We start from the raw sequence: 13,964 nt of genomic DNA, 5'->3' as shown, positions 1-13,964 counted from the left end.
CCACTTGGGACCATAGGCAGGCTAGGAGAACTCATATTACTGTTAGAAAACCTCATAAAGTGATATTCTCAAAGTACACTTTGAGAATACACTATCTAGATTTGTGATTCGGAATGGACATCCCTACTATTTGAATTAAATACCCATGAATGTAATAATAACTTTATCTGAATAATTTGTTGATGATGATGTTTATAATGATTTACTCCTTTTAGATTATTGTTACCTGAATTATGATTAGTATCTTGTGTATTGTTATAATTTGTGTCTATGTGTGGACCCCAGGAAGACTAGCTCGTCCCACTTTGGTGACAGCTAATGGGGATCTTCTACGGAGACTACAGACCTCCAGAGACTGCAGACCTTCCACAGAGACCCTAAAGACCTTCTACAGAGACTACATACCTTCTACAAACCCAACAGACCTTCTACAGAGAATACCGACATACAGAGACTAAAGACCTATAGAGACTACAGACCTTCTACAGAGACTACAGACCTTCTACAGAGACTACAGACCTCCTACAGAGACTACAGACCTTCTACAGAGACTACAGAACTTCTACCGAGAGAACACAGACCTACAGAGACTACAGACCTTCTAGGGTAGACAAAGCCGCTGTTGTGCTTTTTATTCAGTGAACCCCGAACTTAAAGTGTAAACTGATCCTCTGCTGAACACAGACAACATTCAGTGAATCCTCTGAGTTGATTATCAACATTATGCTTTATTAACCAAACAGAAAAAGAGTCCCTTACATGAACACAATAAACACAAGGACTCAAACAATAAAATAATAGTCCCTAACATGAACACAATAAACCCAAGGACCCAAACAATAAAAGCAGCAGACATAACTAATCATAAACAGGTTTGCATTACTAATCATAAACATTCTGCTGCTGTGTTGTTCCCACAAGAACACAAGGAATCAATACTCAGTTTAAAGCCATCGCAACATGATCAACAGCCTTTCCCAGACCGCTTGCATTATGAATATAATATTAAATCTGCTTTAAATCAGGTTCCATGTTAGGTTCCATGTTAGGCTTAAAAAGGCTCAAATATAAACTGATATCTGAGCCCTGCCGTATAAAAACATACACAGTATTGTAGTATATACATGTTTAGATTTACCATCAATCAATAATTAAAATACATTTGAAATTAGAAATATAGTCTTTGTAAAACCTGCATAGTTAACCTCATGGAAGAGCTTAAAAAGAAAAGCCCAAGAAAACGTACAGGAGTAAATTAATTTTAAGTACCCAAACACAGTGTGCGTGTGTTTATATATACATGTGTGTGTAGTCTGTGTGAGTGTCTGTGTGTCCTTTGCAAATGCAAGCATGCGTGTGTGTGTTCATATCTGCTTGTGTGTTTTCATATCTGCATGTGTGTGTGTGTGTGTGTTTTCATATCTGCATGTGTGTGTGTGTGCATGTTTGCATGTGTGTGTATATTTGAGTGTTTATGTATGTGTGTGTGTGTGCATTTACATATGCATGTGTGAACAATTTGTGTATGTGTGTGTTTGTGTGTGTGTGTGAGCGTGCGTGCGTGTGTGTGTTCGTATATACTTGCATGTGTTCATATATGCGTGTGAGTTCATATATACGTGACATGTGTGCTCGTATACGTTTTGTGTGTCCGCGCAGCGTATTTATGTGTGTGTGTGTGTGCGTGCGAGCGTGTGTTTATATTTGTGTGTTCGTGTGTCTTAATATGTGTGTGTGTCTGTACATATGTGTATTCATATAGCATGTGTGTGTTTGTGTTTATATATGCATGTGTGTGAGCGCGCATGTGTGTTTGCATGCGTCTGCGCATGTGTGTGTACTAATATATGCGTTTGTGTTTGGTAATATATGTGCTTGTGTGTGTATTAAATTGCGTTTGTGTTACTATATGCATGTGCGTGTGTGTTTATATATGCGTGTGTATTAATGTGTGTCCTCAGACTCGGAGAGAGAGAGAGAGAGCGAGAGACTATAGCTTACCCTGCGTTCACACCAAAAGATGCATTTGCTGCCCGTACGCGTTGTCGCCGAAGTTTTGCGGCGCAGGCGCAGCAAATCAAGCCAAAGGCATTTGGCTCAGCTCAGTGACACACACACACACACACACACACACACACACACACACACACACACACACACACACACACACACACACACACACACACACACACACACACACACACGAACACACACACACACACAAATATTTCAACTCGAGCAAATCAAATCTTGCCGCGCCGCAAATCAAATCTTGCTGCCGGTTTTCTCAGCAGCAAGTGGTCCGGCAGCAAACCCGCTACGCGTCTCTACATTCACTGTGAATGGGATCGTGCTGCGCGGCATCTTTTTGCATCTTTTGGTGTGAACGCCGGGTTACACAGAGACGCTGAGTCACCCTTCCACCCTAACCCAACCCCCGGGAGGAGGTCCTCCTGGGTGAAGGAGGCCTGGAAGGTGTGGAGGTGTGTCAGTGTGTCTGAGGACCCTGCTCCACCTGGGGACACTCTGTAGAAGGACAGAGAGCCAGCAGGCCGGTCCAGATACACTCCTACTCTGGTAGAGCCAGCGGGGGGGGGAGGGAGGGCTGTCTGTATACCGTTGTACCAGGCAGAGTAACCATCATAAGAACACTCGAGACTCCAGGACTTGTTGTTCATTCCAAGCGAGTCAGCACCCACTCCTCTCCTTGTGATTCCTCTGTATGTCACTCCTATAACAACAGGTCCTTCCCTCTCTACCTCCCAGTAACAGCGGCCAGTCAGAGCCTCTCTACCCAACACCTGGGACCAGGGGTAAAATATCTCTGGGTGATCCGGATACGACAGGTTCAATCTAACCATCGTCACCTTCCTGTTGTCCTCAGACAGAGAGTGGTATCTGAAGGCTGTCTCTGGGTCCAGTGTGAGTTCACAGGCATCTGAGGGAGAACAAGACATGAAGGGCTGCTGAACCATTCTTGGTCATCATCATCATCATCATCATTATCTTCATCCTCATCATCCTCATCATCACAACCTAGTACTGTTACTCTGGCATTCTTCTTCTTCTTCACGTTCACCTACTCTACATACATCAACTAACATAGAAAGACTAAATCATGTCAGAGCTACTCTAGTGGACCAGTGTGCTATAGCTTTAGAAATAGTTGTGAACATTGTTTATACGATCATTTAAGTTATTACTTAAATGTAAATCCCATGTGTGTGTGTCCCATTCAAACATTGAAGCCTAGAAAATGTATGACCTAAATCTACTCCATCAATATTCACAAAACATGCACACATTATACAGCAAAACGTTCAACATGGTGAGCTTATTGCTCATCTCGAATATCTAAGCTATAGTCGACATTGTTTTCAAGATATTAGACTTTGAAAGGTTCCAATACACATCCATTGTATTCCACCTTTGTAAACCACAGACTGAACCAGCTGAGCTCATATACAGGCTGGAAACTAACTGTTGATACCATAGACCTGGTTCATACATACTATACATAGACATGTACACATACCTACACACACCGACACAAACAAACTAGACATACATAAACACAGGGAAACATAGCTATACACACGTATACACAAAAGTCCACATGGGAATGACCGGACGTCACCTCCTGCTGTGTGGATGGACTTTCCATCTCAATAGTGAGTGTGTGTTGTGATGAATCAAACAGAAACTTACATTTCTTTAGAGCTGGTTTCAGCCTCCACACTCCACCGTGCTCCACACTGGGGGGGAATCAAAGTGAGAGCAGCATGTTGAAATATTGACCTTCATCATCTGCTGTCTGATCACGTTCCACACAACATGAGATACAGCTGCCTTTTCAAACCACTTCATCTAGCAGGGTCTTAATTAGGAGACTTAATCCCTGAGTGGTGAGCTGTCCTCTCCATACCTGAGAGTGTCCAGTCTCCAGCGTGGATCCTCCAGTCCAGCAGAGAGCAGCGCTGTTCCAGAGACTCCTGGGTGATTGTAGCTCAGGTCCAGCTCTCTCAGAAGGGAGGGGTTGGAGCTCAGAGCTGAGGCCAGAGAAGCACAGCCTTCCTCTGTGACCAGGCAGCCAGACAAGCTATACACACGCACACGCACATGCACACGCACACACAGACACACACACACACACACACACACACACACACACACACACACACACACACACACACACACACACACACACACACACACACACACACACACACACAAAACAGTTACAACTGCCAGCAAGTTACTTGGGATCACACTACCGAGCATTGAACACCTTCACAAAGACAGACAGGTGAAAAAAGCCAATAACATTGTTTGTTACTATACAAACCCCCTGCCATCCCATTTTAAACTACTGCTATCTGGTCGTCATTTCTGCCTTCCCCTTATGACCAAGAACAGATCCAAATGATCTTTTGTACCACATGCCATAAAAGCCTTAAATCAGTCAAAATAAACTATGTCCAGCTGGCCTGGTCATATCCAAGGGTGTATAGTGTGTATTGTGGTGTGTGATGGATGTTCTTCATGTTATTATTGTCGGTGTCTGATGTATGGACTATCTGTTTTTGTCATACGTCTATGACACAAACAGGGTTTGCGAAACCCAACTGCCCCACCGGGAGAATAAAGTTTTCTACTAATACTACCACACACACACACACGCACACGCACACACACACACACACACACACACGCGCGCACACACAAGAATTATTACGTTTCTAGAGGTAAATCTGTTGGATGTCCTCTGATGTGGAACTTGTGGTGTAACTGTTGAGTCAAACTGACCTGAGAGTTTCCAGTGTACAGTGTGGACTCCCCAGTCCAGCAGAGAGCAGCTTCACTCCTGAATCCTTCAGATCATTGTTACTCAGGTCCAGCTCTCTCAGACAAGAGGAGTTGGAGCTGAGAACTGAGGCCAGAGCTTCACAGCATGTCTCTGACAGATGACAGGCATTCAGCCTTCACTCACAATAAACAGAACATATTAGGAACTGTGATTAATGTTTGAGGATGATTAATACCGAAGTCATTTTACAAAGTTAATGGATCTTTATATATTAAGAGTTAGATTTCACATAGTACATAAACAAAACATATCATTATACTTCAAAAAGGTTTTATGAAGTTTCATGAACTACCAGGTTTAGTTCAGTGCTGAATTAAAGCGCGGCTGTATTGCGGCGCCGGAGTGATCGCTCTATTGGGAAGCACGACCTACTTAAGTTCCAATGGAGACACTCGGCTTTGATCAGAATCTAAAACAGTGGTTTTAACTTTGTGCAAAGTTTCATTGAAATGTCGCCGCAGCACTCACGCTATTCAGTAGCCTGGGAAGAACTGCACTATTCTGGACGACCCAGTGAAGAAAATAAAACCTAATTGTAGTATATTATCCAATCAGCAGCCAGTTATTATAACTAGGTATTTGATTGAGGAGGAGGAGGAGGAGGAGGAGGAGGAGGATGAAGAGTTGGTTGGTGAGTAAAGAGATGTCGCGGCACTGGCGGTAAAAACAGAAAACTACCCCCTATGCATTCAAAACATTAACAACTGATTTAAATTGAGTGAATCTGTTCACATGAATGGACACAGATTGATGGTACGTGATCAAGGACATTTTCAGGTTTCACAAAGGGGTGCAAACACAATTGTTAGGGTGCCACCAAATGAGAAAATTAGGTGCACATATTAGTCCTGTTAACTTCCTCTGATGTGGAACTTGTGGTGTAACTGTTTGACCATTGAGTAAAGCGGACCTGAGAGTTTCCAGTGTACAGTGTGGACTCCCCAGTCCAGCAGAGAGCAGCTTCACTCCTGAATCCTGCAGATTATTGGTACTCAGGTCCAGCTCTCTCAGACTAGAGGAGTTGGAGCTGAGAACTGAGGCCAGAGCTTCACAGCATCTCTCTGACAACTGACAGCCATTCAGCCTATACACACAATAAACAGAACATGTTAGGCAATGTGATTAAATTAACTTACATCTTTTACTTTCAACATATTGAAGGACGTATGTTGAAGTTTTTTATTAGAGATGTTTTATTAATTTAACTAATCTATACTTAGTATACTACACTAATAGTGTATATACTATTTTTATTCAATATTTGAGTTTTTTGTAGTGTTTGAGACCTGTTTTGTTTTTATGTATTGTATTTTAATCAGGATTCTACAGTTCGCCCATTTCACTCGCATTTGCGAGTGAATATTTCGGCGTGCGAACGAGGAAAACAAAACAGGAGCACGCGTGCGAGTGACTACTCCACAGCGCACTATGCTGTGCGTTCACACCAAACGCGAAGGGACGAAACGATTCCATCCAAAGCAACGATTCCATTTGCAGCCCGACACTTTTGCCCGGCACGGGCGAGCGCGTTCACGTGGATTTCAGGTGGATTTGCAGAACGCCACTTTTGCTCGAGTTGAAATATTTAAACTTTGCCGCGACATTCGCGTGATGACAGCCAATCAGCGTTCAACTGCGTGGCCACTGAGTGACGTGCGTAACGTAACAGCCAATCGCTTTTCAACCGGCCAACCGTTCCCTGCAGTGCAGTCCGGGGTGAACCGCAGCATGGAGCAGAAAGTGATTGTTGCCGTTTGCGACTCCCCGAGCTCTATATAGAATAGTATATAATATAATATAATTGTTTAGATAATATCACGGCCAAAAGCTCTGTGCGCCTCCGGCTGGCCGTAGCGCGGGAGGCGCTACGGGAGGGCTTAGCGGTTTTGTTTACCTACGTTGCTATGGTTACCAGTCTTGTTTGATCCAACGGTTTATTAGGTATCTAAATCGCTGTCTAATCAATACTTCATTCACTGCCTCTTCCATGGTCATTACAATATTATGAATAGACTGCGTGGAGAAAGTTAATGCTGTTACTGTAGTCGATACAGTCTCCAAATTCAACCCCCGACTGGTTGAAGGATTTCGGGTGGCTAGTTTATGATGCTAAGAACATGAAAATGTTCTGTACATTTTGTAAGGAAGCCCCATCGACAATGGCAGGCTCCTCTCTGTTTATAACGGAGAACCCTAACCTCAAACGCGATGCTGTGGTGAAACACATCGAGTCCACTATGCATTCTCGCTGTCCCGCTTTCTATATAAATCGCAACCAGCCCAATAACCCCTGGTACGGTAGAAGCCGAAATTGGTGCTGGTTTGTGTAGCCTAAATGTAATCTTGTCTGTTTATTTGCCTTAATTTTGCTTTAGTAAGTTGTTGCTGTTGGTGTGTGCAATTTCTGCACGCTAATAAATGTTATAAACAAAAACCTATTGTGCCCCCATTTTTTTTTCCTGTGCTCCTACATTTTTAACTTAGGGGCACGAGTGCTCCTGAAAAAAAGAGTTAGTGTAGAGCCCTGATTGTAATACATGTTATAGTACACCACAGACATGTTTTGTATATTAGGGTTACAACCAGCGGTGAGAAAAGGGGGGGGGGGGCTAGCGGGGGCTTAAACTCCCCCTCAGAAGGCTGAGCCCCCTCCAAGCCCCCCCTCTCAAAACCCCCAGTCAATTTGTTGTGACAAATATAAATGGTAAAAGTACGTTTCTAATAATAATGTGGCGAGCAGCACGGGAACGACCAGATGGGAGCCATAACTGTACGTCCACACCAGGAGCGACCAAAGCGTCAAAGACGCTTTGGTCGCTCACAAAGTTTCGCTGCGAATTTTTCTGTTCGCTTTGGTCGCTCAAGTCGCTCATGACGTACAATTCAATTATGCAGACGCATTTAAAGGAGCCGTATGCTTTTAGTAGGCCATACAGACAGCCATATCAAAGAGTGAACTCTCCCATACACCTTGGCCATATTGCCGAGACGGTTTTGCTTGTTGGATAAAGTGCTTCGACAACAAGTAGGACAGTGATTCCCCCCAATATAAAAAAATCCTAAAATGTAGGCTAATTACAACCGAGAACAAAAAACCCTGCGTGCTGTAGTAGTTAAAATATGTTTCACTGATCTGCATCTGCAAATCATGATCTGCACTCATTCGTCGCACTCAAAACAAATAGACATTGGCGCACATGGCTAATTTGCATACGTGCACAGGACTGGTTGGCTCCGCAAGGCAAATAATGGAACATATCTATCTAACTAGGCCTATCTGTCTATCTATCTATCAACATGTGTCTAGTTTTAATGTGATGTATTGTTTGTATTTCCAGTCAGACTTGTTCTGTGTGGTCTTGTAGGCTACTGTCCTGTGTGGGCCGAACCACCTAAATGGATTCCCGACGATTTGTGTCGTTTGGTATTAATAAAGACTTGACTAGGCTATATATCTATCTAGACTATTTAATTAACAATTATTCACCTCAGGCTCCGTGAATAGTGGGGGATAGAGGGATAAAAGACAAGAGATATATCCCTTGTCGTTTATCCCTCGTCTTGTCGATTAGTTTGTTTATGTGACGATTTCATAAGACTTTTTTGGTTTTGTTTAAAGCATGCTACACGCGATTGGTTGGTTAGATTGGTGGCATGGAGAGCAAATGAAAATGATTCCCGCTTAAATACGAACGTTCTAGATGTATAAATACTCCCGCTTATCATCACTTGGTATCCAAACCACTATGGCGTTTCAATCTCTGAACTGAAAAAGGGTTGGGTCGTACAACACCGGGTGCCCAGTTACAGCCGCGATTAATACTTCAGCCGACATTTTGTTCAGTGAGTGAATAAAGGTAGGTAGGAACCAAAGTGCCTGCCGGTGTTCCCTGGGATCCACGCAAGCGAAGAGCGTCTACATTCCGATTGGCTGTCAGTGTTTGGCCGCTGAAGCGCGTCATAGTCATTTGCATAAAGTTAAAAAGTTTTCAACTTTTTTTTGACGCTCTGGTCGCTGAACTTTGGCCGCTGGTAGCGTTGGTCGCTTTGGTCGCTTTGGGCGCTCTTGCCCATAGAAAGTGAATGACTTCCGGCAATTTGGTAGCTCAATTCGCTTCTGGTGTGGACGTACAGTAAGAGTTTGCAGCTCTCGTGGCCCATACTCCGAACGACCCGGAGAGAGACTTTATGTAAACACACCACACACACACTTGAAACACACATCCTGTCGCCCACAACCACGACTGCCTCAGTGCCGCCGACCCTCCCAGGATCCGATGCGGCACTTGGCGACCACGGCCGTGATCGCCAAAATAATATTATATCAATAACAATTATCTATATATATATATTAGAGCTGTCAAGCGATTAAAATATTTAATCGTGATTAATCGCATTAATGTCATAGTTAACTCTAATTAATCGCGATTAATCGCAAATTATTTTTCTATGCTAAATATCCCTTGATTTTTTTGTCCCATAATTCTTCTCATTTTAATTCTCTTATCAACATGGTGAAGTGCATCGGCTTGCCTTGTGCAAATGATTATTTATTGATAACAACATTGGCATATACACTGATCAAAACAGGACGATACAAAAAAAGAGCCTATAGTGCAATTAAACGACTGCTTTGAACAAATGTCATTTGAACCTAGCAGTCAGGCTACTGCTTCTTTGTTTTGAGCCAAAAAAAAAAAAAAAGTTTTTTTTTTTTTTAATATAAAATAATTGCGTTAATCGCGAGATAAAAAAATTAACGCCGTTAAATTTGGTTTGCGTTAACGCCGTTAATAACGCGTTTAACTGACAGCTCTAATATATATATATTATTGTTATTAATATTATATTATTTTGGCGATCACGGTCTACTGGTTACAACTAATAAGTAAATGTTTAAATATAATTTAGCTGGGCGATCTCTACAGAGAATAAAGTACTCTCATCCTTTGTCTCTTCCCTCTCTCTCCTTTTTCCCGCTCAATCGTGACCTCTCACCCTTCCACCAGATGACCCTGAAGTCTCTTTATCAACGCATCCTATTGGTTAAACCCAAACCGTTCATGAAACTAAACTACTGAACAAGGTTAAAATGTTTTAAAATAATGGGTTATCTTTTATGAATAATAAACATCTATTTATTAATCTATCCGTATCAATAATTACTTATTTATACATATAAATACATATTTAAATACAGCTGGATTTAACTATTATTAAAAAATATATATATCTTTCTTTCATTATTTCATAATAAGTAGAGCTTTTGAGTTTGACTTTTCAACCTGGTTACACAAAATAACATTGTGTATATTTAGATACATGTTATAAAATAACCTCGAAAGATGTTTTCTATGTTATCATAACATTTTATATTCTACTATCAGGTATATTGTGTTGTGTGTATTGTGATACGTGTTATTAATGAACCTACAGAGATGTTTTGGAGGCTTTGACCACTGGCAGCAGCCTCAGAAGATCCTCCTCTGAAGCAGAGTATTTCTTCAGGTCAAACACGTCCAGCTCCTCTTCTGATGACAGTAAGATGAAGACCAGAGCTGACCACTGAGCAGGAGAGAGATGTGTTTTAAACAGACTTCCTGATGTCAGGGACCGTTGGATCTCCTCCACTAGAGAACAGTCGTTCAGCTCATTCAGACAGTGGAACAGGTTGATGCTTTGCTCTGTAGAGAGTTCTCCACCTATCTTCTCCTTGATGTAAGACACTGTTTTCTGATTGGTCTGTGAGCCCCTTCCTCTCTGTCTCAGCCAATTGATCAGTGATCTAATATCTTTTTTTCCAAGCAGACCTCGTAGGAGAATCTGATTGGTCTCCATAGAGAGGCCCAGGAGGAATCGGAGGAACAAGTCCAGGTGTCCGTTCTCACTCTGTAAGGCCTTGTCCACAGCACACTTGTAGAGGAAGAGGAGTTTATCTTCAACAGAGGTTGGTGGTTCTTCTGAGAGCAGATTGTCCCCAGTATCGATGAAGAACAGAAAGACATAAAGGGCAGCCAAAAACTCCTGGATGCTCAGATGGACGAAGCAGAACACCTTGTCCTGGTACAGCCCACACTCCTCTTTAAAGATCTGGGTGAACACGCCTGAGTAAACTGAGGCTGCTCTGATATCGATGTCACACTCTGCCAGGTCTGCCTCGTAGAAGATCAGGTTGCCTTTCGTCAGCTGGTTAAAAGCCAGCTTTCCCAGAGAAACAATGATCGCCCTGCTCTCTGAACTCCAGTCTGGATCTGTTTCAGCTCTCCCATGATACTTCCTGTCCCCCTGTATGGACTGAACCCTCAGGAAGTGGCTGTACATCTGAGTCACAGTTTTGGGCATCTCTTCTCCTCTCTTGGATGTTTTGAAAAGGTCCTCCAGAACTGTAGCAGTGATCCAACAGAAGACTGGGATGTGACACATGATGTGGAGGCTTCGTGATTTCTTGACGTGGGAGATGATTGTGCTGGCCATCTTCTCGTCTTTGAATCTCTTCCTGAAGTACTCCTCCTTCTGTGGGTCGGTGAACCCTCTCACCTCTGTCACCATGTCAACACACTCAGCAGGGATCTGATTGGCTGCCGCAGGGCGTGTGGTTATCCAGATGCGAGCAGAGGGAAGCAGGTCGCCCCTGATGAGGTTTGTCAGAAGCACGTCCACCGAGGTGGACTTTGTGATATCAGTCCAGATCAGGTTTCTCTGGAAGTCCAGAGGAAGTCGACACTCATCCAGTCCATCCAAGATGAAGACAACTTGGAACCGGTCGAATCTGCAGATTCCTGCTTCTTTGGTCTCAATAAAGAAGTGATGAAGAAGTTCCACCAAGCTAAACTCTTTCCCTTTCAGTAAATTCAGCTCTCTGAAAGTGAGGAGAAATGTGAAGTGTATGTCCTGGTTGGTTTTGCCCTCAGCCCAGTCCAGAGTGAACTTGTGTGTTAAGATGGTTTTACCAATGCCGGCCATTCCAGTTGTCATTATTGTCATGATTGGTTGATCTTGTCCAGGTAAGGGTTTAAAGATGTCCTCACATCTGATTGGTTTTTCCTCAGCTGGTTTCCTGGAGGCTGTTTCAATCAGTCTGACCTCATGTTCCTTGTTGACCTCTCCACTGCCTCTCTCTGTGATGAGGAGCTCTGTGTAGAAGTCATTCAGCCCTGTTCGCTGTCCTGCTTTAGCGATTCCCTCAAACACACACCTGAACTTCTTCTTCAAATGAGACTTGATTTTATGTTGGCACTCGACAGCAGCAGATCCTAAATGACAAAACAACAGAAGACATCAGTTAGTGGATGGTGACGATACCAATGGAAACATGTCAATATTTACTGTTACTGGGAATTATCTTATTATCAACTTGATCAGCTGCATGTTACAGTTTCAAAATGTTTCATTTGTCAAACATGTCAATATTTCCTGTTAGGGAATTATCTTGTGATCAACTTCATGATGTTTAGTGGCTTCATTACTTGTAGTCGGAGAAGCTGGTTGTGACAAGGACTGCATGTTACAGATTCAAAATGTTATTATTTTATTATTTTCACAGCAATATGATTGGTCTAATAATAGTGAATATGTAGAAAGTGACTTTCTATGCTGATATAAAATGATAGTGTTGCATCTCATCTACTGAGTTAATCTTCTATTGATCTGCAGTATAATGTTTAACATTCTTGAACCTGATGGACTCACAATAACAATACATATCTGGATCAAATCATTTAACCCCCAAGATGAAAGATATCGCCACATTGAAGAATATATTAGAAATGTAGAAGTCTCACATTATGTCATTAAGTCTGAACAGAACAAATAAGAATCTGATACTGCTCTTCAAAATTAAATTCTTCTCTATTTTAAAGATAAGAGTCTCCTCTGTCTTCAGAATAAGAGTTTCCTACCGGCCCACAGTGTGTCGGCCAGTTCTTCCTGGTTCATCTCCATCCATTGATGCTGCTGTACAGACTGAGCACTGGTTACCTTTGACCTCTCCTGGGGTCTGTGGAAAACACACACACACACACACACACACACACACACACACACACACACACACACACACACACACACACACACACACACACACACACACACACACACACACACACAGCTTTTAATCGCACTGCAGTTTTCATGCTGACAAGATAATTCTTCTTACAAGGCAGTTTTTAGGTGAGAGTATTTCATTTGTTTCAAGCTTTTAAGTCCATAATTATCTTGATAAGATCCTATAACTTGTTACAGAGATGTTATTACTGGCTCTGATACCTCGAAACTACAATCACAGAATTATAAATCTGTTAGATCAACACTGACGTGCCAAACTGCTTTGTCAAAGTCAGAGTCTTATTTCAATCATGTTATCCTTTCCATCTCTCATATTAAGAAAAGATAATGAGCAAATGGAAGTCAATGTTTCAGTGACAATCTTTGTTTAGACCAAACACAGTAGAGAACAAAGACAGAACCCTGTTCATATTGAGGAGCTGATGCCTTAATGCTCAGTTCGGATTTATTTCTCTTCATAATCTTCTGGTTTAGCTGTTCATGTTGTGTTTTAAATGTGGTCGATATGACGTATGTGGATCTAGAGTAACATCAAAGTCACATTACGATACGACAGCTCAACCTGAGGTCGCATTGAGAGAAATCCCTACTGTACCTGATTCAGGACCAGGTATTAAAGTGGCCAAACCAGAAATGAACGGACCTGATCTCATGTGATTTGTGCTGTTACACTGTTCTGAATGAAATCGGATCTACTCACCTTTGAGTAAAACAATTTGGCAACTCTTGCTTGCAGTGTGACGAGGCCAATCACAGCCTTTTACCATACCTTCACCATAACATCTCCCACCTCGGCCCCCCCAACCGTCCACCGCTGAAGAAGCCCCCCTCCATGTCTCTGACCGGTCACTCTCTAAACACTCACCTCTTCCCAATAGACTGGTTTCCATCTTCAAACTTAACAGGTTGTGCCATAGACCAGTCACTCTTCATGGAGACACAGCTGGGTCCAGGGGAGTCTGCTCTCTGCTGCTGCTGTGGGCTTCAATACACACACACACACACACACACACACACACACACACACACACAC

At 42.6% G+C, this 13,964-nt stretch overlaps 1 protein-coding gene across 1 annotated transcript; it reads right to left on the bottom strand.

The window, feature by feature from the left end:
• Positions 1 to 468: 468 nt before the first annotated feature.
• Positions 469 to 13,909, bottom strand: LOC130372438 (protein NLRC3-like). Its single transcript, XM_056578441.1, has 8 exons — positions 13,797 to 13,909; positions 12,766 to 12,863; positions 10,302 to 12,120; positions 5,778 to 5,951; positions 4,807 to 4,980; positions 3,926 to 4,099; positions 3,709 to 3,755; positions 469 to 2,938 (listed from the first exon to the last, which is right to left on the bottom strand). The coding sequence occupies exons 1-8, from the start codon at positions 13,862 to 13,864 to the stop codon at positions 2,334 to 2,336; spliced, it is 3,159 nt and encodes a 1,052-aa protein (XP_056434416.1). The 5' UTR covers positions 13,865 to 13,909; the 3' UTR covers positions 469 to 2,333.
• Between the last annotated feature and the right edge of the window lie 55 nt (positions 13,910 to 13,964).

The sequence above is a fragment of the Gadus chalcogrammus genome, chromosome 19 (assembly GCF_026213295.1).
Source record: "Gadus chalcogrammus isolate NIFS_2021 chromosome 19, NIFS_Gcha_1.0, whole genome shotgun sequence".
Taxonomy (NCBI): domain Eukaryota; kingdom Metazoa; phylum Chordata; class Actinopteri; order Gadiformes; family Gadidae; genus Gadus; species Gadus chalcogrammus.
Note: the sequence above shows the minus strand (reverse complement) of the source record. Positions and strands in the feature narration are given on the sequence as shown.

Bases quoted from the DNA above. Each gene is read 5' to 3' on its own strand.
- LOC130372438 (XM_056578441.1), bottom strand. From the start codon at position 13,864: ATGAAGAGTGACTGGTCTATGGCACAACCTGTTAAGTTTGAAGATGGA. The intron at 4,981-5,777 runs GTCCGCTTTACT...TTGTGAGTGAAG, and splicing joins TGTACACTGGAAACTCTCAG to GCTGAATGCCTGTCATCTGT. The intron at 3,756-3,925 runs GTATGGAGAGGA...ATTCCCCCCCAG, and splicing joins TGGAGACTGGACACTCTCAG to TGTGGAGCACGGTGGAGTGT.